Source organism: Manis pentadactyla, chromosome 12 (genome assembly GCF_030020395.1).
Source record: "Manis pentadactyla isolate mManPen7 chromosome 12, mManPen7.hap1, whole genome shotgun sequence".
NCBI classification, from domain to species: domain Eukaryota; kingdom Metazoa; phylum Chordata; class Mammalia; order Pholidota; family Manidae; genus Manis; species Manis pentadactyla.
Window position 1 is genome coordinate 14,862,842 of NC_080030.1, and position 26,019 is coordinate 14,888,860.

The following is a 26,019-nucleotide window of genomic DNA, read 5'->3' on the forward strand; positions in this document are numbered from 1 at the left end:
CATCAAGTGATGTATAGATAAATGGTAATACATCCATGCAGTGGAATCTTACTCAGTAAGGAAAATAATGCAGTATGGATACACGCTATAACATGGATGAATCTTGAAAACATGTAAGCCAAAGAAACCAGACACAAAGACCACATACTGTAATAGTCCATTTATTATTTGAGATGCCAAGATCAGGCAAACAGAGACGTAAAGTAGATTAGTTGTTGCCTTGGGCTGGGCCTGCGGTGAGAGATTGTGGCTAAGGGGGTACTGGGTTTCTTTTTGTGATTATGATAATGTACCAAAATTGTGATGCGTGCACAGCTCTTATATATTAAAAGCCACTGAACGGTACACTTCAAATGGGTTGTGTGCTATGAGAATTATACCCCAAATAAAACTAAAGGCCTAAAGAGAGGACTAAACGAATTAGAAGAATAGGCCATTTTATGGACTAGCAGGCTTGTGTTTGTAATATGTGCACACCGTTATACAGGGCCGAGGGAACAAGGAGAAAGGCCTGTAGAAAAGCATTTGCTGAGTTTCCCGTGCTTGTTCACCAAGACAGGGGTCCGACTCCGCGCGGAACCCCGCCTTCCTGGGATAGACCGGCGCACGCTCCGCCCCCCGCGTCCGTCACCTTCCTACTCTGCCCACAACGTTGCCTTCGGCGTTGGATGCTGAGCCTGCTGTGGATCCCAACCGCAGGCCCGTATACCCTGGAAGCAGCCGCTGTTGCTGTTTTCGCCTTCCGTCATCCTGAGGCCCTGCCCCTTGCGTATTCACGGGGCGAAAACCGGAAGCGGAAGTGCTTGCGGATGTACTCCATTCTCTGTACTCGCCTCCGAGTTGTTTTTTTTTCAGTGGGCGTCAGGCTGGTCACTAATCCCTGGCCTCTGGCGTCCAGGATCGGCTGCGGAGTCGCCACGCGCCTCCCGAGACTGCCGCTGTTCCGTGGAGAGCATCCGCGCGCTCCTCCTGTGGGTCTGGACCACGGCTCAGGGCCCTTTCTCACCAGATGCGCGCCCCTCTTCAAAAGCTGCCAAAGCAGCCTTTGTACTCTGTCCAGAAGCAAAATCATTTACGCTGGTCTGGGAACGGCCCCAGCGCCCGCTTCTCACCGACTGGCATCTGCGGTGCGTTCCGGTGAGCACTGGACGGAAAGGATCTGGCTGTGGGCATCCGTTTGTGAAGTCTGATAAATTATTCAGGAGTTATTTTGTTGTACAGCGACCATTTGTTAATATTTCGTATAGTGAATCTCTCCCCCTCCATGTATACAGCTAAATGTTTGTGATAAATTCTAAAAATAAGGAGATTGAAATAAGCTGCAGATGTATTTGCCCTTTAATATTTGGTTAATTGCCTCACACCTAACAACGAAGGAGTTATGTAATAACGTCCACAAATTAATACCCCATATGAAAACTCAATAGGAAAGTGAGCAAGAGGTTTGGATAGGCTCTTCAATAAAGAAAATATACAAATGGACAACGATATATGAAGAGGTGTTTGATATCATTAGTAACCAGAGAAATGCAAGTTAAAACCATAATATGATAGTACCCCTCACAATGAATAGTTAACAGTAAAACTAAAAGGAGTGACAGTGCCTTGTGTTGGTTAAGATGTTCATAGACTGCTAGTGGAAACATCTAAACAGTATCAACTAAATATGGTCAGTTGATAAACAGTAATGCACACTCCACCAACTGAACGTGAGCACTGTTTATAGCATCACTGTTTGAAATATCCCTAAATTGGAAATAACCCAAAGTGGATCAAGAGAAGAATGGATGAATTGTGGCATATATTTTCTATTGCACACTCTTCAGCAAAGAGGACCAACATGTAGATAAATGTAACAATATGGATGAACCTACCTGTTGAATGAATGGAGACACACAAGAATGCATGCTGTTTAATACTGTTTCTTTAAAGTTCAGAAATTGACCGAATAGTCCTAGAGTGTAAATGTCAAGATAGTGATTGCAATTGAGAAGTGTGGAGTTAGATTTGGAAAAGAGACTACGTCTGAGATGCTGGATACGGGAATATTCTATTTCTTTTCCTGAATGATGGTTACTTCTGGCTGTTCATATCTTCGTTGCTGATTGAGGTTTTCATTCACAATTGCCTCCCTTGCTTGTATGTATGCTATAGTAGAGAAGTTCAAGAAATGGAACTAAGTGTTCTACCTCATGAGGTTCAGCAAGAAACACAGAGTAAAATGTACTGAAAATATGAGTAAAAATAAAATCAATACTTAATGGAAGAAAGTAGAATTTATCAATGGCATGAAAAGGTGAAAAATGAAAAGTATATATTTATATAATAGTTTTTGTGGTTAACTGAGTTAATATGGAAAGACTTAAATTTCAACATAAAAACAATGGCATGATTCAGACCCTGTTGGAGTGGCTGACAGAAATGTATTTTGAACTTTTTTCTGAAGTCATGATTTCAACTTTGGATGTCTTTGGATCAAAATTAGAACACTAATTTTTTAAGTAAGTGAGCTATCAATTACCATAGTACTCTTAAGTAGTTATTTCCTTATTTATGTTTATCTTACCAGTCTTGTCTCTGGATCAGGAATGTGTTATTAGGACAACTTAGGGAGTTTATAAATGTAGAACTACTAACAGGTGCTTATTAAATGGCAATTACTGATTATTACTAATATTATTAATATTTGTGTGGTATTAGACAGTTTTTAATGGCTGTCACATACTCATCTGCAGAGAGAGGGCTAAAGAGCAATGCTGATTTAGGGAAAATCTCTATTGCTTAATCACCAATGTTGCAGACCAGTTACCTAGACACTCTAGTATACAAAGATTAATCACCATCAACCTCTTAATTTAAACTCAAAAGCTTCTCTGAAGTGATCTCAGCAAGAAATGGAATGATCTGGAAACTCTCACCATCAGATTCACAGGATGGCAGTCCTTGACCAGACTCAGGTGTGTGGTGAGTCCTTGATGCTTCCTTTCAAATTGTTTACTTCCTGTATTTCCTTCATATGTTGCAGATCCAGTGCTCAGGGGCTGAGAGATCATGCAGTGGGCCACATAAGAGGGATTGAAACAGGCAGTGTATGCTTAAGTCAGATTTCTGGGATTTGGGTTGCAGGAAGGTGTGCATGTTTCCTTTTTTTAGGGGATAAAATATTCAGGAATGTTATTGTGTCTGTCAAACAGCTCTGCCTCTCTGTACTTTCATTTGTATGACTCCAAGATAGAATTTTTAATTTTTCTTTTTGATTAGGAAGATCCAAAAAACCATTTTCTTGCTCTAGATAACTTAGAGCACTTTGTCATACTATGGAAATAGTGTTTGTGGTATGTTCTGTGCATCGTGTGAAACAGCTTACAGGCATGTTATTGTCAGAATTGGTTTGGCTTTGAAATTCATGCCATTCTCATCTTTCTTGGGACCCGTTCTGTCTTTACAAAAATAGAGGAGGCCAGGATGGTGGCTGGGTTACTGATGGATTCTTCTCTGGCAAGTAGAAACTTGACTTGTCTTAGAAATGCCATGCTTGTTTCCATCAGATAGCCATGTCTCCTTGTAACGTCACCAACCTTCTTAAAGCAATTAATAGCCTTGCTTAGGGAATAAATCCCAGGTGAATTTCCCAGGACCCATGCCATCTCATCATAGATGGTTTACCTTGGATATGATTCTTTTACCTCAGTGTTCATTCTTTCTGACCATCAGTCATGTTTGTTGGCTTATTGTTTCGCTGAGCATTATGACAGAGCTTAGGGATATGAAGGTATTGAATATCATGGAATTTGCATGTTACTATGGCAGCAGTTCATTTGTAATTAGGTTTTGCCAAGTGCTGCATTGTGTTCAGTGCTAACTGCTGGCATTAAATAGAGGAGGAGTAAAGTGAGAAGAGCCTACGGTAAAGTTGTGGTCAGATAGGTTGATTCACACATCAGTGATGCTGGTAAATCCCTGTGACTGGATGTGATCACCAAGCAGCATGTATAGCTAGACAGGAGGAGAGGCCTGGGTCCAGGAGTACTGTGGTCTTCTGGTTTATCTTTCTCAGTCCCTCATACATCTTTCTAAGAACACCAAAGAGGATGGTTTTTCCTGAAGCCAGCATATGTCTGATGGTTTAGCACTCAGTGACCTTTGAGGATGTGGCGGTGGACTTTACCCAGGAGGAGTGGACTTTACTGGACCAAACTCAGAGAGAGCTCTACAGAGATGTGATGTTGGAGAACTACCAGAATCTCATTACACTAGGTAAGGCTGCCATCATTTCTTTACTGAGCCCTATTGAAATGAGTATTTCTTAAAACAATTTTGCTGTCAAATGGGAATAATACTGTGGTAAACAAGAAAGACATAGTGCCTGGCTAATGGGCCTTACTGTCTAAAGGATTCCCCGTGAAATTGAAGATCTGTCTAAACAAATGACTTACTTTCTTTTCCAGAATAAAAACCTTGTGACTTTAAATATGTATGAGATCGGACATGGTCTTCAGTTCTTAGAGATCTCCAGTCATTGAGGGCACAGAATGTGCTTGAAGTTTTGTTCTTCGTAAAATAGTTTAATTGCATTTACTTGAGATTTTTGTGTGATTCTTTTGCTTTTTTAAAAGTGAGTCTTCACCATCTTCAGAAACCCTGAAGGCTAAAGTGTTGATTCCCAATTCAAGGACATGTTTTTCCTATCTTGCAAGGTCCTCTTTATGCATTATCCCCTTGAGCAGGGCATGAAGCAAGCCAGCCCAGTGTCAAGCCTGGATTGCAAGGAGCAGAACTGAGGACAGGAGCGAGTATTCTGTAGGGTAAGTTCACAAGCAGATGTGGTTTTATGAAGAGCAGTGCCAGCCTGGGAAAGGGGCAGTTCATTTGCAAATGTCTATTGCAACGTTTCAAAGGTAAACTTTTTCTGAGAAGGCTGAAGCCATTTGGTTTCTGAGTTTCCTCAGGAAATTTTAATTCCCCTTTACCTTTAAGTTTCCGTTGATCTTAACCTTTTTTTTTGTTCTCTCAGAAAGATCTTTCTGGCTTATTTGAAAATTTCATTTCTTGCAGGTAGCTCTTTTCACAGTATCTCCCTATCTTGTTTCCTGAATCTATTATCTTTCTGGTTTCCTGTCAGCCTTAGTTTTCCAGAGTGTTAAGCTTTGTAAATTGCCTACAGTTCTGACACCTTACCTTAATCAATGCCAAACTCCTAAAACAGCCAAATTCTTTGTCACCCATCTTTCCTTTTATTTCACCAATGTTACCATGTTTCATTCACATTTCCACATATACATATGCCATATATACATTTTAGGTAAGATAAACTATTTTAGTGAGTACGATTCACCAGTATTGAGTATATTCACAGCATTTGGCAACCATCAGGTCTTTTTAGTTCCAGAATATTTTCCTAACCCCAAAAGGAAGCCCTGTACGCAGTAAGCAGCCAGTCCTCACTCATCCCTACCTCCAATCCCTGCAACCACTAATCTTTCTGTCTGTGTGGATTTACCTATTCTGTATTCTTTTTAGTGCAGCCCCTTAGAATCTATGTTCTTTTAACTTAGTGATTCTAGAATGACAGAAGTTGCTTAAAAGCCTGAAGCTAAGGAAAGAACTAAAACACTCTTTTAGTTTTTGTTAATTGGCTGTGTGTTGGGCTTCTCCTTTAATGCTTTTCCAGGCCATTTACAACTCTTCCTTAACCTTCCTTTCCTGCTGTAATAGTCCTGAGTGTCAGCCAGAAGTGAAAGTTTTTGGACCTTTCCAGCCTTTTCAAGCATACATTCAGCCCTGGGTGTTCTTGTGGAATTCTTAGTTCCCTGGTGAACACTTGTGGTCACCCACCTATCAGCATTCCCAGTCTGTTTTTCTCAAGGCTTTTCAAGCTGTCTTTTGTTTGTCCCAACTGCTTTCCCCTGCCTTGGGCTACTTTGGTTGATACTTTGCCTTTAGACACTTTCAGAAGAAGCTGCCTTGCTCCTGGGAACTCTCTGAGCTGCATGACATAAAGGCAAGTCCTTGCAGCGATACTTGAGGCAGCTGCTAGACAGATTGACACACACAATGGCAGTTGAGAACAGGGTCAGTATTGCCCCTTTGGGCACTAGCAGCTTGCTCAAGGATGTGTCCTGCTATTTACCCACCTGCAGCTGATCCACTGAGTAGAGAAGGTAGGTGGGCAATTAAAATGCAGTGTTCTCTTAGTGAACTACAATTGCTTCTTTCTTCCTTAAGCATTCCCTTGGTGGTTGTATGCGATTCCAGAGTTTTGTAATATAATTGACTCTTGAACAATACAGGGGTTAGGATGCCAATCTCCTGTGCAGTTGAAAAAATCAGTGTATGTTATATGCATTATATATTGTATACTTACAGTATTTCTTCAAATTGTTGCAAATCTCCAAATACATTTATTGAAAAAAATCCATGTAAAAGTGGACCTGTGCAGTTCAAATTTGTACAAGAGTCAGCTGTAGTTGATTCTGATAGTTTTTCTAAGTTTGTTGGTTTTCTAATAGAAAGGAGCCCTAGAGTCCCTACTCTGCCATATTTTGTGGTGTCATTCTCTATGCCCACTAGTTTTAAACAACTTTATTCCACAATTTTTCTCCAAATCTGAATTCTTCCACTTTATTTTAGAATTGGATTTCCAACTCAAAACCAAGGTTCCACATCTCTTCAAGATTTCTCTGTGGAAAAAGCATCAAATGGAATAATCCAATTGGTGAGATCACCAAAAGTAATTCCTTTGCTCTACATCAGGATCAGAAGTAGAAACCCATGAGAATTCTATGACATAAATGTCATTTACCCGAAGAAAGCAGACTCACATGAAGAGATTCTCTGAATATCAAGAATTTGAGGAATACTCAAAACTTACTTCAAGCCTTTATCTCCTCAGAGGTCTCACAGATAAACATGTAACTCAGATATCCAGTTTTCAATGTGAAGTTTAGTCTAAATAAGTATCAGAAAAACTCTGTTCTATGAGATGCTCTGTGAAAGTAGACAATATAACACAGGGTCTTAACCTCACAGCCAGAGTATTCAACTTAAAATAACTCACAAACAAGGCAGGAACTCTGTACATTTAATGGAAATGGAAAAAACTTCAATTGTGATGATGTTTTCAATGCATATAAAGTTGTGATGGAGAAATTTTGTTACTATAAAAAGTGTGAAAAAGTCTTTTGTTACCATTTATACCTTAATCAGCAGGAGAGAAGCAATACTTGGATGAAACAATATAGCTCTGACCTGTGTGGAAAAGTACTCAGTGAGCACTCGTTTATTATGACTCACATTAGACCAAAAACTAAGGGTAGTCGGAGTGCCTTTAAAAAGAACTTTATTTGTACTTTGCTCAAGGAAATTCCTGTTGGGGAAAAACCTTCTGAGTGTGTTCAACATGAAAAGGTCTTTGATTGGCTTTCAAATCTCACTGGGCACAAGAAACCTCAGACACAAAGGAAGTTATGCAAATGCAAAGATTGTCAGAGAACTTTTGTTAATCAGGCATCCCTTAATGTACATACGAGATAACACTCTGGAGAAAAACCTTATGAATGTAAAGAATGTGGGAAAGCCTTCACTCATTCCTCATACCTTACAGATCACTCAAGAATTCACAGTGGAAAAAAGCCCTGTGTATGTATGGAATGTGGGAAAGCCTTTACTCGATCCACAGGACTTATTTTACACATGCGAATTCACACTGGAGAAAAACCATATAAATGTAAGGAATGTGGAAAAGCTTTTTATTCATTCCTCCTACCTTACAAAACATGTACGAATTCACAGTGGAGAAAAGCCATATATATGTAAGGAGTGTGGGAAAACTTTTACTCGTTCCTTTGGACTTGTCTTACATATGCGAACACACACTGGAGAAAAACCCTACGTGTGTAAGGAATGTGGAAAAGCCTTTAATAATTCTTCAATGCTTAATCAACATGTAAGGACACACACTGGAGAGAAGCCACATGAATGCAAGCAATGTGGGAAAGCATTCACTCAGTCATCGGGCCTTACCACACATTTAAGAACTCACACTGGTGAGAAGGCCTATGCATGTAAAGAATGTGGGAAAGCGTTTGCTCGTTCCACAAATCTTAATATGCACATGCGAACACACACAGGGGAAAAGCCGTACAAATGTAAAGAATGTGGGAAAGCCTTTAGATACTCCACATGCCTTAATATTCACATGCGAACTCACACTGGAGAGAAATCATATGAATGTAAGGAATGCAGGAAAACTTTCACTCAGTCTTCAGCACTTGCAAAACATCTAAGAACTAAGGCATGTGAAAAAAACCTGTAAATATTTCTCAGACCATAGTATTCACATCTGAAGTTATCTGGATGAAGACCTTATGAAAATAAAGAATGTGAGAAAGCTTTACAACATTTTCCTTACATGGTATGTGGGAACTTACCTGGGCCCAAATTCTTATTCATATAAGGTATATGGGAGAGCGTTACAGTTGGCCCTTGAAAAAAATCTGCATGTCATTTTGATTCCTCAGAAACTTTACTGATAGCCTACTGTTGACCAGAAGCCTTCCCAATAACAAAGTCAATTAACATACATTTTTCTGTTATATGTATTATATACTGTATTCTTACAATAAAGTATGCTTGAAGAAAGAAAATATTAAAATCATAAGTAAAATACATTGAGAGTACTGTACTGTATCAATACCATAAGTTTACTTTGTTTACAAGATGAATTGTCTGTCAGTACCTATATCAATATTTTCTTATAGGATACAAAGCATCATAGATGGTATATGTATTACTAACACTAGACATAAAATGTGCACAAATATGAAAAATTCATATTTATTTACAGATATAATGATTCATGCATTGATAATAAAGCAGCTTTATGGTAACCTAGTGTAGTCTATACATTAGCTTATATGCCTAGCCTATTCTCTAATGAATGAATTTTTGTAAAATTTTTATGGCATACAATATTACAGTGATACAATTCAGTATTAGAAACATTGCTACACTTAAAAAAGCCCATTTACATGTGGTGATAGTCTGACATACAATTTCTCCAATTATGAAATGCATCTGTAAGGTAATGTAACTTTTTGAAAGCAAAGTTAGAAAACAAACAATTTATATTCAATATTACTCACTTTATGTAGGGATAGGCTCTCCACTTCTATACAAGTCTTGCACACAATGTTCTACATGAATACTTAGGTGATGATGACACAAAAATGTCTCATATAGTTCTTGCCTTACAGTTTTCACATGAACAGACACACTATATAAGTTTATTAAGCATAGAGCATGATTATTTACTATTCATTAAGTGGAAGTGGATCGTTATAAAGCTCTCCTCTCTACTGTGTTTACATTGAATAGGCTGAGGAGGAAGCGGGGTGGTGGTGGTGGTGGTGGTCTTCCTATCTCCGGTGGCAGAGGTGTAGGAAGCCAAAGGGGAGGCAGGAGAGGCAGGCACACTTGGTGTAACTTTATGGAAATACATTGTAATTTCTGACTTTTGCTTTTTCATTTCTCTAAAATGTTTCTATCTGATACCAATCCTTCTCCCATCATTCGCTTTAGTTTTGGTGCCCACATCTTAGAAGGGCCTATGTTGTACAAAGAAGTCAAAAGTAGTCTTGAATAATCAGAATGCTTCTGTCAGATTGCCTAATGCCAATTTATTTTCTAGCACTGCTTCTGCATCTTCTTTCTCATCTGGCACTGGTTTGGAAGCCCTCATCTCCCATCAAGTCATCTTCTGTTAATTTCTGTGGTGTGGTTTCTGTTAGCTCCTGTGTTTCTCCAAGAGCCATATCTTGAAACTCTTCAGATCCCCTGCCACCTTTTTTTTTTCTTTACCATATCTACAATCTCTTTTATGGTTTCCTTGATTGGTTCTGTTGTGTATCATGTAAAGCCATGCACAACATCTGGACTCAGTTTTCTCCAGCAGGAATTTATTGTTTTAGACTTGATGGCTTTCATGGCCTTTTTTTTTTTTTTTAATAATAAAGATGGCATCTTCAATAGTGTAATCCTTCCAGACTTTCACAGTGTTCTATTGGGGTTCTCTTCCATAGTGTTGATAATCCTTTTCATAGAGTACAGTGTGTAATAAGCCCTAATGGTTCTTGTGACCCATCTAGAGGCTGAATTAGAGATGTTGTGTTTAGGGGTAAGTAGATCACTTCACCTTCAGTGTTGAACTCGGGTTCTGGGTGGCCAGGGGGACTTGTCCAACATTGAAAAAAACTAAAAGGCAGTCCATTACTGGCAAGACACATCAAGTCTTTGATGGCTATTGAATTTTCATTTGCTCTATTCCAGAGAATAGTGTATTAAAATAATCTGATCTATTGATGGCTTTTGTAATTCTCCTTTCATTTGGCCCATTTTTTTTAACCACATTTTGAAGGCTATGTTATCAGGTGCATTCCATTTTAGAATTGCTGTAGTTTTTGGTCAGACCTTTCAAAAATTACCTGTAACCTTTATATGTGTAAGAATGTGCACTCCACTAAAACCTGTTTTGTCAGATTTTTATATGGCTATCATTTCTTAATCTTACTGTATCATTAGTTTTTAGATGTCTGTTTAAAAATATGGGAGTAAAACTTTTAAAATCCAGATTTCTAACAAACTTTGCATTTTGAAATTAGATTTCAGCATCCAGAGAGGTTGAAAATAGAACCATATGTTCCTGTATATCCTTCACCAAGCTACCCCTAAGCTGACATCTTGCGTAACCATACTATAATTATTGAAGCTCAGAAATTAATATTGATAAAATACTGTTAGTTAACTTACAGATCTCATTCAAATTTCATGTTTGCTCACTACTGTCCTTTATGTGGGTTAGGATTCAATTTGGATTCTCACATTGCATTAATCTTGATATTTATAAAATCCACCTTAATAATCCTTACCATTGATGGAAGCATTTAGTCCATTTATGTGTAATATAACTGGTAATAAGTTTGGATTTCACTCAGTCAGTTTATGCTTTCCATTTGTACCATTTTTTTCTTTGAATTGAACTTAGCTGATTTCAGAATTTACTACAATTTTATGGCAAACAAAGCAGTGTTACTAGCTTAAGGGTAGACCTACAGATCAATGAAGTAGAATTAAGAATCCAGAAATAAGCCCTCACATACATATTCAATTGATTTCTTAGAAGAGTGACTGGAGAATTGAACTGAAAGAAAATAATCTTTTCATCAAATGGTACTGGGACAAGTGGATATCCACATGCAAAAGAATAAAGCTGAACCCTTGCCTTAGACCATATTAAAAAATTAGTTTAAAATGAACAAAGACCTAAATGTAAGACCAAAAGCTGAAAAATTGCTAAATGAAGAGTAAAAGCCTAATGACATTGCATTTGGCAATGGATTCTTAGATGTGATACCTAAAGCACCTTGCAACCAAAGAAAAAAATAGGTGAATTGTCTTTAAATATTTATGTAATCCAAGGACACACTCAACAAAGTGGAAGACAACTTGTGGAATGGAAGAAAGTATTTGCAATTCATATATGTGATAAGGAACTTGTATGCAGAATACATAAAGATCCCTTACAACAATAAAAAGAAATCAAATTTTAAAATGAACAAGGATTTAGACAGACATTACAGAAAACAAATGAGCAACAAGCAAATGAAATGAAACTAACATCACTAGTTATTAGGGAAATGCAAATCACAATCACCATGAAATATCAGTTCACTGGATGGTTAAAATGTCAAAGACAATAACAAGTGTTAACAAGGATGTGGAGAAATTGGAACCCTCACACGTTGATTGAGGGATTGTAAAATGATGCAGCCACTTTGGAAAATGGTCTCGCGGTCATCTAAATGTTAAACACAGAGTTACTCTATATCCCAGCAATTCTAGTCCTAGATATATACCTGTGATAGTTTCATGTGTTAACTGCATCAACAAATGTCTAGATAACTGGTAATGCATTATTTCTGGGTGTGATTGTGAGGGCATTTTGGAAGATTAGCATTTAAATCAGTAGACTGAGTAAAGCAGATTGTCCTCCCCAATGTAGGTGGGTGTCATCCAATCCCATATAGGGGCTAAATAGAAGGGAGCAATAGAGAAAAGTTGAATTATTGTTTTCTGCTTCACTGTCAAACTGGAATAATGTTCTGCTCTTAATGCTGTAGGTTTTCAGGCCTTGAGACTTGTGCTGGGATCTATGCAATTGGCTTTCTAGCTTTCAGGCCTCCAAACTATACCACTATATACCATTAGCTTTCTTAGATCTCCAGCCTGGGGTTGGCAGATTGTGGGAATTTTCAGACTCTAGTTACATTAATCAGTTGTATGAATACCTTATAAGTTATTGTATATACATATATTTATATAAATCTCATTATATATATATGTATACACACATACATACACATGTATATATATATACAGTCATCTTTCTGATCTTACAATATGGTCCAGGGCCTTATGTTTTCTTTCTGTTTCCCTGGAGAACCTTGACTAATAAAATACCCAAGAGAAAAGAAAATACATCTGCACAAAGAGATACACATGAATTTTCACAACAGCATTACTCTTAGTGTCCACAAAATAAATCAATCCAAATGTCCATCAACTGATGAATAAATAAGATGCAGGATATCCATACAATAGAATCATTCAGCAATAAAAAGGAATGGTATATACCACGACACATAGCCTTGAAAAACACACTAAGTGAAAAGAACTATTGACAAAAGATTTTATTGACATCAAATGTCTACAAAATGAAAATCTAGAGAGACAAAGTAGATTACTTAGATGTTAAGAGTATGGGAAAAATGGGAGTATGACAAGCAAAGGGCACTTTTTGAATGATGCAAAGTTCCTAAAATTGTGATGGTTGTACCACTTGTAAATATAATGAACATTGAATAGCATAGTTTTAAATGGGTAACTTGTATGCAGATTATATCTCAATATAGCAGTGGCAAAAAAACAGTAAATGATGATAGTAGCTACATTATGAGCATAAAAAATTTAATGTCTCTGAAGAACATAGACCAGTAAGATTAATGAACATTAACTACAATTATATTTTTACTGCTAAGTGCTAAAACTTAAAACTATTGTAATCAAAATAATGTGATACGCGTATAAGTAAATATTACTGGCACAGAAGAGTCTAGAAACTAATACAGGTATATATAGGAATTTGTTTAATAAAAGTGGGATTTCAAATCAGTATGTCAAGGACGGCTTATCAGTAAGTGATGCTATAAATAATAGGTCATCTAACTGAAGGGAAAAAATAAGTGGATCCACTACCCCACACCACATTATTCTTTGAGGAATAGAGATTAAAATGCCATTAACAAATTTTAGAAGAAAATTAGGAAATCTATGTAATCTAGAGTTTGAAGGGAATTTTTAAAACAAGGCAGGAAATAAACTTCTTTGGCTACATATTTTGTACAGCAACATTAACGTAACAAAACATTAGATTAACGTAACAAAAGTTAGATTAAAATATCAAATAGCTGCACAAAACACATTTGATAATGCGCAAGAAGGATGCTTGGTAAAATGCGCCAGTAAATCAGGATTTAAAAAGGCCTTTATTAATTTCGCAATGGCCACCCACTGAAATCCACAATGAATAGGACCATGGAAGAAACTGTAGATCCATTCCTGAATAGGTGAAGATTGCTTGTTGTCAGTGCTATTTCACAACTTAGTATGGGAACTCTTGGACCCTACGGTATGATCGGAAAAATAGAAATACATTATTTAGAGAAATATGAAAGTTACAGAAATATATTGGAAACGCAAAGGAATCTATGGGTACTGTTTAGCATGGCGTCCAATATAAAAAAAAAGAAAAAAGGGGGCTACGGGATTAAGTGAATGCAGGACAGGCCACCGACGGGATCGGTAGGTTTATCAATACGAGAGAAGCCTGGTAGGGAACCTAGGAACCTGGAGAGGCAAGGAGGCGTTACGAGCTTCCTAAGCGGTTAGGCCCCGCACTCAGCGTCGCTCTTCTGACGTATAAATCAGCGCCGGGCTCGTCCCACATCCCGCCCCGTCCCAGGTTTAGGCCCCGCCCCCGCCGGTAGCCCCGCCTCCAGGCCGTGTTCTACCCGCAGCCTAGCCGGCTCGTCCCGGTTCGCAGGCCCCCGCACGGAGCCTCCCCAGCGCCCCTGAGCACCCGCGGGAGAAAGGACGGCTTCTCCCTGACACGCTCGGACGTGACTCCAGCCCGAGCCCCGGGCCCTGCCCCTCGCAGCCGTCGCGCAAAGCGGAGGTGGCGTCCCTGGTAAGCGGCGGTCTTTTCGTCCGGCGGTTCGGCGCCCCTGCGCGCGACTGGCTTTGGTGACGGGAGGGCCCCGGGCCGCAGGGAGGGCGGCAGACGGCGGGTTAGGCCCGCGCCGCCGAGGGGCCTGCTCAGGAAGGCCCGGCGGTGCCGCGCGCGGCCCCGGCTGTCGGTCTCAACGCGGGGAGGTGCGGCGGGGGCGCGTCTGCGGACGTTCTTATCCTCTGGGTTCCCAGGTTCGAAAGCCTGCTAAGTAAGTAACCGTTGGGACTCATCTCCCGAAGGGGAAGGCTCCGTGTGCGAGCCCCATTTCTCCGGTCCGGCGCCCTGTGTCTGTCACGCACCTGGTGCCCGCGGTGTGTTCCGGTGAGTTTTTGTTTTGTTTTTACCAGATGTACATCAGTGTTTCAGCAGTTCCTCCCCGCCTCTTCCCTTCCCCCGCCCACTCCCCTCTCCCTTGGTAACCTTAGTCACCTCTCAGTGTCTTGAGTCTGCTGCTGTTTTGTTCCTTATGTTTTGCTCTGTTTTTATATTCCACAAGTAAGTGAAATCATATGGTATTTGTCTTTCTCCGCCTGGTTTATTTCACTGAGCATAATGACTTCTAGATTCACCCATGTTGTTGCAAATGGCAGGATTTCTTTTTTTATGGCTGAATAATATTCCATTGTGTATGCATACTACATCTTCTTTATCCATTCATCTACTGATGGACACTTAGGTTGCTTCCATATCTTGGTTATTGCAAACAGTGCGGCGATAAACATAGGGGTGCATATGTCTTTTTGAATCAGGGATTTTGTTTTCTTTGGGTAAATTCCTAGGAGTGGAATTACTGGGTCAAATGGTATTCCTATTTTTAGTTTTTTGAGGAACCTCCGTACTGCTATCCACAGTGGGTGCACCAATTTGCAGCCCCACCAGCAGTGCAGGAGGGTTTCTATTTCTCTGCACCCTTGCCAGTCTTTGTTATTTCTTGTCTCCTGGATAGTAGCTGTTGTAACTGGTTGTGAAGTGATGTCTCATTGTGGTTTTAGTTTGCATTTCTCTGATGATTAGCGATGTGGAGCATCTTTTCATGTGCCTGTTGGCCATTTATATTTCTTCTTTGGAGACTGTTCAAGTCCTCTGCCCAGTTTTTGATAGGGTTTCCAGTGAGTTTTAAAACACGATTGTGGTAACCCGGATGTGGATGATTGTTACGGGAAAAAAATTAAGTGAAATGATCTGAGAGGTTTGTAGAAAATATAGTTGAAAGAACCCAGGCATTTCTTTTATGCACTCATTTACTGGAGGATGTAAACCCTCCTCACCCACCCCCCACCCTCCGCCTCCAACCTTAATGAATGCCTGATTAGCACTTAGAGAAAAAATGCAACTGAGGGCTGCTCCTAGGGAACTTGTAAACTATTGGAGGAGGCAAGTATCTACCCAAGAAAATAAATGTATTACTACAAATTGATTAGCGTTCAGGACTTAAAACAGGGAAAAGTATTATCTTTTCTATCTATATGTAGGATTAAGTGAAAGTAAGAAAAGAGAATTAATATTTATGTCAAAGAAAGACAAGGTATAGGAGTTAGCCATGTTGGAAGGGATGGGAGTAGGAGGTGGGGAAAGCATTCTATATTTGGTTGATGATGATTCTCGGGTGAGAGGTGGGAGTACATCAGGGTTACTCACAGATTTGACAGACTTCATTTGCTTGGGAAACAGGCTGAGGGAGGAATCTAATCTTAATGTATAACTGATAGGAAAAATAAGTGATATCCATTCAATGATGTGAGTCAAGAGGAAACGGGAAAGTATGAATGTGTTTTAATTGTGTGAGTAGCATATTCATTCAAGGATTAGTCAGAATGAGTGGCTGAGAGTTGAAAAATAACTTTTCAATGAAAACTCACTTGTGTTATTTTCAATATTAACAAATGCTTAGGTTCATAAACATATAGTTGTTTTGCAGTCCAACTTGCAGTTCCTCTCCTACCCGAATGAGGCCTCTGATTGCCTGAGGGAACCTGCAGAGTAACCATTCCTGTTAGACACACATCTAGTGGGCTAGAATCACTCCCTGAGTAATTGACCAGAAGAATGAAGACTCACCAGACAATGTGTGTTGCCAGAAAGCACTGGAGGATACCTGTGGCTTGGAAATACCTGCCTCCATTTCTATTTGCCACTTAGGGGTCTCAGTGAGCTCCTGTGCTGTAGTGAAAACAGTTGATAAGGGTGAGGATGTGCATATAAACACTCTCCAAAAGAATGGTGATCCTAATGTGAGACAACATTGTCAGAAAGCATTATTGCAGAACCTGAGGGAACTAGGAGAATATAATAAATTAAAAACAATAAAATACATAAATAATAAAGAATAAAATTCCAACGTGCAACCACTCAACAATATTCTTGCACATACATAAAGCATTACTTGAGAGAAATGGAAGACGAAATGGACAGGTCTGTCATTCTTGTGGGAGATCTAAATTTGCCCATAATGTTTCTCTGAACAATAGAGGAAAGATCATTAGGATATGCATTTGAAAATACTATGTGAACTGCCTAATTAATATACATATACAGAATCATTTATGTAGTAACTGATTGATATCAAAGTGCTTGCATGCAAGGTAGATAGATACGGACTGGAAGGGACAGGAAGCTTTTCTAGGGAGATAAATAATGTGTGTTGTCAAGGCTGGTGATCACACAAGTATATGTAGTTGTCAAAACTGATCCACTGAATATGTAAAGTCTGTGCATTTGATTATACATTAGTTGAATTTCAGTTACAAAATAAAAAAGTAAAACTTTATATGTAGATGCCATGTGACTAGACACATTCCTGGTCCTGTTCAGCCCAAGGGCCGTCAGTTTGAGACTCCTGGGAGTGAGTACAGATGTACTGGGAGTCTAGACACGGATTTTGTAACCATAAGTGTTTCTGGGTTTTAGTCTTCTCGTCTGTAGAATAAGGACTATGGGATAGGGAGGGTGAATTTCATCCATTGATAGTGACCTGAGGAACTTCATTGTCATCATTCGAATACTATTTTGTAGATCAGTATTTTTCTGTTGGTCCATGTTTAAAGGTTGTTGAGACAGGGGAGTGTGTGGAAGACATGAATAAACAGAAGCAAATTTGGTGGAAAATGGAATTGATAAGTAATATGAGAAGATAGTTGTCTGAACAGACTCACAAAATAGACAATGTTGGGCAAAGTGTGACGTGGCATTTCCTCTTTCCACAGACAGGGCAGGGGGCAGGGGGCACAGACCTATTTTTGATTTGAGAGTTTCCAACCAAGGCCTGTGAGAGCTTCCCAAGACTTCAATGTATTCTGAGTGTTTTTGTAAAAACTTTGACAATCTTTTTGGGTCAGATGTGGAAGAGCTAATGGTTTTTTCCCCATTTCTTCCATTATGTTGCCCAGGAACTAACAGAATGTGTTTGTTCCATGTGGGTGTGAATGTAGGACACCCTCTATTTCTCACTTATTTTCCCATATCACTTACGAATTCATACATCAGCTATTAGTTTATTGTTCACATTCTCCAATAGGAATGTTGGATCTTTAATACCTAGGACATTTTCTTATGTTACTGTCTTCAACGGAGTGCCTAGAACAGGGATATAACTTCTTAATTATTTTCTGATTAAAGGAGTTCTCCACCATTCATCAAGGGAAGCTCAAGTGTGTTGGCCAGATAAAATATGTTTCTTCCTCCTTTCATATGCCCAGTAGCATTCTCAACCAGTGCTGTCCAACACAATTACATGTAGATATTGTTTAAATGAAAACATTTTCAGTACTCACAATAAACAAAAATGAAAAAGGAAGATTACTTCTAAGTATATATTTTACTTTACTCCATATGTACTAAAATGTTACTTAAGCATGTAATCAGTTTTAAAAATTGAGTTATGTTACATTATTTTCTTCATTTGAAGTTCCAAAATTCATTGGATACTAACTTTTATCAGACGTACTTGATTTGTGCTTAGCTCATACAAAATTTACAGTTGAATGAATAGATTCAAATATCCAAGTTCTGAATATATATATATGAGCTGTAAGCACCTAGTGAGATGCCTGGTACATGATGGTCCACAGTTAATAGCAGTTGACATTACTGAATTTTTTGTTATAAACTGTTTTAGTACCTTTCACATATGTCCTTTGCACAGAAGGAGGTTATTTATCATGTTTGATGACTTTCAGTTGCTGATTAATGGTTGCTATGAACCAGAACTCCAAATAACCCCATCTCCAGAGGGATGGAGATGGCCCTATATTCATAAACTGCTCTAAAATGATCTTGGTTCAAGGAAAGGAATGTTCAGGCAGATTTCACCCTCAGCCTTGGAAGATGGTGTCTATAATATGTCCCATAATAAGTCCTCCTAAGTACTCTTTTTCAGAGACTCTACTTTAAGTTATGCCCTCAAAATATAGTCCTTTGGTCTGGGCCTGAATGGCCATGCTGGCTCTCCTAGGAGTGAAATGAAGTGGGCCAGAGAATGTCATTCTCTGAGTCAGCTTCCTGTCGAATGCATGGGACAGACTTGCTGCATAAGCACATTCATCAGGTTTGTTGCCTTGACAAATGAACAGTCACACTACTCAGGGCTTACATTTCCTTACCTGTGAAATGGAACCATTGCCCTTTTCCTGATGGGCAGCATGGCTCACAGTCCCCTTTTCTGGCTCCAGGTGAGACAGGGCTACTCTGGCATTTAATGGCAGTAGTGAGCATTTGCGTAGATTTGCCAAAAGTGTACAGGGTTATTTGGGTATTTCAAGCTAGAATAGAATGACTTCCAGACAGGTGAAAGTTTGAATATTGGTGTACCCTGGGTGCTCATGCCTTCTTTCTTTTCTCCTAGGTCTTCTAAGGACCCTTTCTGTTTTCTTGTGGAAAAGATAGAGGCAGAAAAGATGGTAGCCGAATGTTTGACAAATTTTTCTCAGGTAAGAAGAAAGTGTATCCTTCAACAAAATGGTATATTTCATCTACTGCATAGAGACACATTTCCCCTAGATAATCTGTCTCCAGAGCTCTTAAAGAGATAAAGCCACTCGAAGATTGAGTTCCTGTACAATACAATTCCCTCCCAAAGTAGAGTCTCTCATATTGGTGGTGATGGAGGGGCCTGAATAATCTCTGTATTTAAGTTATTGCTGTCTAAGGTTGACTCCCATGATGGTGAATTCATACTTTTAATTTTTCTGGGTGCTGTGACAGATGGTAAGGAAGATGAGAGTGTGCAGTCTCAAAAGAATTTAGTCACTCATCAAAAACTACGCATGCCTGCAGTTTTCTAAGAGTGTACTTGAAGAGGAAAATAAGATGAGAAGCTTTTAGGCTAGTTGTGCTCAGATTAGTCCATGTGTTAAGAGATTCCATTAAAACTATATGTGATGGATATCAACCATAAGTGAGTGTAGAGAAGAGTATCTTGACCCCTTGTGCCATGGGGAGATGAGAGACCTGGACCCTTTATTGGTTTTGGGCCTCCCATCTTCATCCCCAGTGGACATGGGTGGAGATGAGGTGTTCCTTTATTCAAGCCGGCATGTATGTGATGGTTTAGGATCCAGTGACCTTTGATGATGTGGCTGTGGACTTCACCCAGGAGGAGTGGACTTCGCTGGACCTCACGCAGAGAAACCTATACAGAGAGGTGATGCTGGAGAACTACAAGAACCTGACCACAGTGGGTAAGCCTGTTAGTTCTGTAGTCTGTCATGGAAGAGATATGTATTGTGTACTTAACTGTGTTCAAGGTTCAGTAATGTCAAATCTGAATACAACAGGAAATAACACACACAGTCTGTGAAGTAATGGGTTCTAATCCAGTATGGTTGCTGTAAAAAAATGATTCTAAGACTAACAGCATCACCATCACCATGTTAGAAATGTGTGTTCTCAGACTCCATGTTGACCTACTGAAAGAAATTCTGAATTGGGGCCCAGTCATTTGTGTTTAAGGAACACTTAGGCATCATTCTGATGGACAGTAGTAATGTTTGACAACCACTGTAGTGGTTTCTCCATGAGAATGCAGATCTCTTTTTACATTTTATTTTCTCTTTCAGTAAAAATCCTAATGCTTTGTAAATGTGTATCTGTACATCTGAATGTAGGTTTCAGGTACAGAAATAATATTTGGGATACAGAAAGGGGATATTTGGATTTTTATCTCATTTGAAATAATTTTTTTACATTCACTACAAACATAAGAACTCATTCATGGGAGTATTTGTCACCTTTTCCAGGAGACTTTTCCATTAATATATCTTTCCTCATGAACAGGGTGTCAATTGTTCAAACCCAGTCTGGTCTCTTGGTTAGAACAAGAAGAGCTGAGGACAGTGGGGAGAGGAGTCCTGGAAGGTGAGTGATGGTGTAGAATTCCTCTGGCCAATGAACATTTCAGTGTGTGTGGAAACTCTTTAAGATGCATTTTTTTCTCAGAATGCTGAGATCAGTGGTCTCTGATGCTTTGGGATTTCTTCAAATTCTTATTCATACTTAGGTTATATTTATGAAAAATTTCCTGTGATCTCACACAAAAAATGAACTCTTCTGTTTTTTAAAAATTTTGCCATTTTGATGTATGCTTTTTATCTAAAACATCCTTGCTTTCCTTCCTTCTCTTTTCTCCATCATGACTAATTTTCATATAATTATTTTTAATCCACTGCTCAATTTTAACTCCACATCCTTAATCATTGTTAAGTTGTTGACATAAACTCCTTGAATGTATCACACTTTTTTTTAACATGTTTAATTTGGAAAAAATACAAAGGAGTCTTACTTCTTTTAACTCGTTTAACCTACCATTTCTTTCTGCAAACACTTACATTTGTTATTCTCTTTTACTTTAGAATGGGAAGTGCAACTTGACACCAAAGACTCAGCAATTCAGCAGTATAAATTACAAGAAAAAACATCCAATAGGATAGACATGGTAAGATCAATGTTTGAAAAGAGGTATTTCTTATTTTCTGCATTCAGAAAAGATTAGAAATTTCATTAGGTAAAACATCAGAAAAAGGGACAGATATTTGCAAAAAGTGGGATTCATTCAAGAGAGCAATGTCTTTGGCAAGATATTTTGAATATAATGAATTTGGGGATATCTTTTAAACCTAGCTTGAAACTTACCGCTTCAGAATTTCCACAAGTGCCCATTCCCACATATATGACTAGACATTGAGTTTTTAAACCAATTCCATGAAACTGCGGAAATGTTTTTAAGATCACAGTAGATAGCACATCATTCTGGCCAAAGGATTCCATCACTCGGCTTGAAAGAAAGCAACAGGGCAGGAAATGTATGAATGTAATGGAAATGGTAAAAATTATAATTATCATAATGATGTTTTTATTTTACAATGGGTGAGATCAATTCATGAGTTTGAGAAATTTGAATCATTCGTCCATTCATCAACAGGCAAGAAGCCACAATGGATGGGAACTCTATGGCTATGAGCAATGCAATAAAGACTTCAGTGAACAGTCATGCCTTAAGACAGAGAGGAGAACTCAAAATGGTGAGAACACTTATAAGGATAGTAAATGTGGAGAAAACTTCCTTTCTCTGAAGAAGAAAACCTCTATTGGAAAGAAACTTTCTGCTTTAAATCAGTGGGGAAAAGTTGTGAGCCTGACTCCAAATATTGTATACTGGGAAACTAGCACTCAAGAGAAATACTTTGAAAGCACTGGTGGGGGGAATGCCTTTGATAATGAGTTTTACTGTCAGAAGCAAATGAGAACTCACCCTGGAGAAAAACTCTATGAACAAGAGGAATGTGGGAGAGCTTCTGTCCACTCCACAAGCCTTGCTTTGCATGTACAAACTCACACTGCTAAAAAATGTAATGAATGTAAGGAATGCGGGAAGATTTTCCGATATTCTGCATACCTTAAAGTTCACATGCGAATCCATACTGGAGAGAAACCCTATGAATGTAAGGAATGTGGAAAAACCTTCACTGTTTCCTCAAGCCTAATTAAACATGTAAGAATTCATACTGGAGAGAAACCCTATAAATGTAAGGAGTGTGAGAAAGCCTTCACTTCTTCTTCTCATCTTAGTACTCACATAATAAGTCACAGTGGAGAGAGGCCATTTCATTGTAAGCAATGTGGAAAATCCTTGAGGACCTATTCAGGTCTTTATAAACACATTCGAATTCATGCTGGAATAAAACCCTACAAATGTAAACAATGTGGGAAAGGCTTTATAGATTCTTCCTCCCTGAACATTCATGTGCGTACTCACACTGGAGAGAAACCCTACCAATGTAAGGAATGCGGGAAAGCCTTCACTGCTTCCTCAAGTCTAATTGACCATGTAAGAATTCATACTGGGGAGAAACCCTATAAATGTAAGGAATGTGGAAAAGGCTTCATTTTTCCTTCTCTTCTTAGTAACCACATAAGTAGTCACACTGGAGAGAGGCCCTTTGGATGTAAGGAATGTGGAAAAGCATTTAGAACTTCTTCGTGTCTTAATAATCATGTACGAATTCACACTGGAATAAAACCCTACAAATGTAAGGAATGTGGAAAAGGCTTTATGTATTCTTTCCCCCTTAACATTCACATGCGAAACCACACTGAAGGAAAACCCTATAAATGCAACGAATGTGGGAAAGCCTTCAACTGGCACTCAAACTTTACTAAACATAAACTAGTTCACAGTGGAGAGAAACCGTATGAATGTACAGTGTGTGGAAAATCCTTTACTGTTTCCTCAAGCCTAACACAACATACAAGAATTCACACTGGAGAGAAACCCTATAAATGCAAGCACTGTGGGAAAGCCTTCACTTTTTCCTCAATCCTAAGTAAACATGTAAGAATTCATACTGGAGAGAAACCGTATAAATGTGAGGAATGTGGAAAAGCCTTCACTCAGGGCTCAGGCCTTTCAAGACATGTAAAAACTCACAGAGAGTAACCCAGATTGTACACGTGTGTGAAAGCCTTCAGTTATACCAGTTCATTTTAGATACATGAAAATCTGACCCTGTAGGGAAACTGTAAATGTTAAAGAGTGTGACAAAGCCTTCAATTCTCCAAGTTCTTTTCAGTGTGATGAAAAAACACCCTGCAGAGAAATCCGGGCAATGTAAGGAATATGGCAAAAACCTAAGTGATACCCATTCACTTTGAAGACCTGCAAGGACTGCACTGCAGAGATGGTCTATAAATGTAGGAAATGTGGGAAATCCATTATTCTCACAGCCCAGAGTGTTAGGTCACAGGGAAGCCAAACTATTCAGAAATACGGGAAGCCCTTTACTATTGCATTAGTGAAATAAATTCCGTAAATGTGGAGAATTCTGTAGTACAGAATTCTGTGGATGTAATATGTGGCAAAACTGTACTTGTAGTTACCTTTACTGTTTGCTTGTCATCTCACTGTGGAAGAAAACTTTATGAATGTAAGAAGTGTTGAAGAGCCATCCTTGTTTTCTATTTGTTCCTCATCCTTAAACATGGGGTGATTCTTGGTTAGGAAAAACTGAATTTAAGAAATACAGGCAATGATACCAAATATAAATCCTAGGATTTGTTGAGACAGGCATAGCATTCTGGGTGGCCCTGTAGATACATTTAGAATATTTGTCATTCTGTCCTGAACTTCCCGAGATATAATGTGTCTTTTCCCAGATAGCCAGGCCAGACCAGTCTAGTGGCTACACTTTGCAGGTTGTAACATGGCCAAAAGTGGATCAACAGGATTCACACTTCATCCTCTTCTAGCCACCTGTGTTCTCTTGTTGGATTGATGTGGGCATACATTTTGAAGACATTGACCACTTCACTGTGTACAGCACTCACTGAATTCATTTACAGTGAGGTGTACCAAAGTGTGGGATATACATCTCTAAATTTTGTAAAATTGCCTTGTACTTTTAACCTGAAGGCATGCATGATGAGGGAGAGAATAATACAAATGTTTTCTTTCACCCGTCAACCCAACATCACAGCCTGGCAAAACAATTATATTTGTCTGGGTCAAGTAACATGTGTTTCTGGTTATACAACTTGCTTCTGTATTTATCATTCCATCCATTGCTGTAAAAACAGACTTGTGTGAATACAGATGTTCCTGATAATCTACTATACTTGATGATCTACTGGCAGTTCCTGAGTGTGAACTCTAGGTGCAGACACATCAGCACAACTTCATTTCAGTTCCATATTCACAAAGTTCTGATGCTCACGCAGCCTTGGATTATATCAGGTATGGCCATCAGTCCTGAAGCTGTTTGATGACAGTTTCTTGCTTAATCAAATTAATGATAATCCAAATCAAGTTAACAATAAATCGTGATCAGGAATTATCTGTGCACCTTTGTGTTACAGACTTGTATGTGTGGAGTAGGTCATGTGGCTACCTTTGGGTATGTATATTTTAGCCCATTGGTTACCCTCTAATTACTGGCAATGATGCCAGGGATCAGATCTGTCTCAACCTTTTGTGTGTGTTGGAGGGGTCATAGATTGGCCTTTGATGAGATCCTGATTGTCTGAAATAAGACCAATGTGTCCTAGCAGAATTAGTCCCCAGTTGCCCGAGTCTGAGACCTGGTAGCATTTCAGGTCACTACTGTGGTATGGCCTCATTCTGCTCTTTGGATTCCTAGTGATAGTGTCATCAGTAAGTACTGCACAAGATAAATTAAGTTTATTTGGTCCTAGGTTTTGTTGTTCCGTGGCTGAAAAAGTGGTATATTTATGTGAAAATTCTCCAAAGGACAAGATGATATGTGACATTCAACACAGAAATTGAGAACTTCTAAGTGGAAAGAACCCATTGATAAAAGATTGTTAGATTTTGCTTATATGAAATGTCTAGAAAATGCAAAACCCATTTTGCTTATATGAAATGTCTATACAGAGACAGTAGATTTGAGGTTGCCTAGATATGAGAAGGAAATGGGTTTGAAAGCCACGGGCTGCATTTGAGGTAATGAACAGGTTATAAAATCGTGATGACATATACAAGTCTATGAATATACGAATCAACATTGAACCATATAGATTTAAATGCGCAAATTGTATGGTATGCAGATTGAATGCAATAAAGCTGTTCCAAGAAACAAACAAAAGAGAAACTTATGATAGTCCCTACGTCAATTATGAGCATTAACAATTTAATGTTTAGCATAAGTCTATCATGTTAAGATCCACAAAGACTAGCTATATTTTTACCAGTAAATATTAAAACAACATAAAAATAATAAAAGGGTGTGATGTGGGCATAAGCAAATATATTACCAGAAAGAACAAAGATACTGACAGAGATTTGTGTTAAGAATTTACTGTTTAATAAAGGTGGAATTTCAAATGAATAGACCAAGGATAATTTATCAATAGTACAAATGTGTGACTTTTTTTGGACGAAAAAATATTGGATCCACTGTTCCACACCACATGCCATAATACATTCAGTGAAGCTTAAAGATTTAATTGTCTTTAGAAGTGTTAAATTTAAGGATAATATAATGAAATTTGTATGTAATCTAAGTTTTTAAGATTCTTTTACAGACAAAGCTAGAAACCCAGACATTTTTCTCAAAAAACAGATTGTTTTGACTACATAAGAATCTAGTATTTTGTACAGCAATGTACAAAATATTGACATATCAAAAGTTATTTGAATAGATGCATAAAATATACTTGAAAATGCACAG

The 26,019-nt window shown here is 38.6% G+C and overlaps 2 protein-coding genes across 6 annotated transcripts; both read left to right on the forward strand.

Moving 5' to 3' along the window:
- Positions 1-2,362: 2,362 nt before the first annotated feature.
- On the forward strand, positions 2,363-9,377 carry ZNF846 (zinc finger protein 846). Its single transcript, XM_057490103.1, is given in 8 exon segments — positions 2,363-2,501; positions 2,869-2,957; positions 4,131-4,257; positions 4,728-4,805; positions 6,631-6,651; positions 6,654-6,715; positions 7,210-7,746; positions 7,748-9,377. Coding segments are annotated over 7 exon segments (1,416 nt in total). The 5' UTR covers positions 2,363-2,501; positions 2,869-2,933; the 3' UTR covers positions 8,315-9,377.
- A 4,711-nt stretch (positions 9,378-14,088) lies between these two features.
- On the forward strand, positions 14,089-25,185 carry LOC118921738 (zinc finger protein 266-like). Of its 5 annotated transcripts, XM_057490094.1 has the most exons (7): positions 14,090-14,302; positions 14,536-14,665; positions 19,185-19,269; positions 19,893-20,019; positions 20,615-20,695; positions 21,190-21,272; positions 21,759-25,185. In XM_057490094.1, the coding sequence occupies exons 3-7, from the start codon at positions 19,237-19,239 to the stop codon at positions 23,271-23,273; spliced, it is 1,839 nt and encodes a 612-aa protein (XP_057346077.1). In that variant the 5' UTR covers positions 14,090-14,302; positions 14,536-14,665; positions 19,185-19,236; the 3' UTR covers positions 23,274-25,185. The 5 variants fall into 5 exon arrangements, with proteins under 5 accessions (XP_036759620.1, XP_036759627.1, XP_057346078.1 ...); XM_036903725.2 differs by having other exon boundaries at positions 14,089-14,665; positions 19,185-19,300; XM_036903732.2 differs by having other exon boundaries at positions 14,089-14,552; positions 19,185-19,300.
- Positions 25,186-26,019: the final 834 nt, after the last annotated feature.

Coding starts and splice junctions, on each gene's coding strand:
- LOC118921738 (XM_057490095.1), top strand. CDS start 19,237: ATGGTAGCCGAATGTTTGACAAATTTTTCTCAG. Junction 19,270..19,892: donor GTTTGACAAATTTTTCTCAG/GTAAGAAGAAAG, acceptor GTGATGGTTTAG/GATCCAGTGACCTTTGATGA. Junction 20,020..20,614: donor CAAGAACCTGACCACAGTGG/GTAAGCCTGTTA, acceptor CCTCATGAACAG/GGTGTCAATTGTTCAAACCC.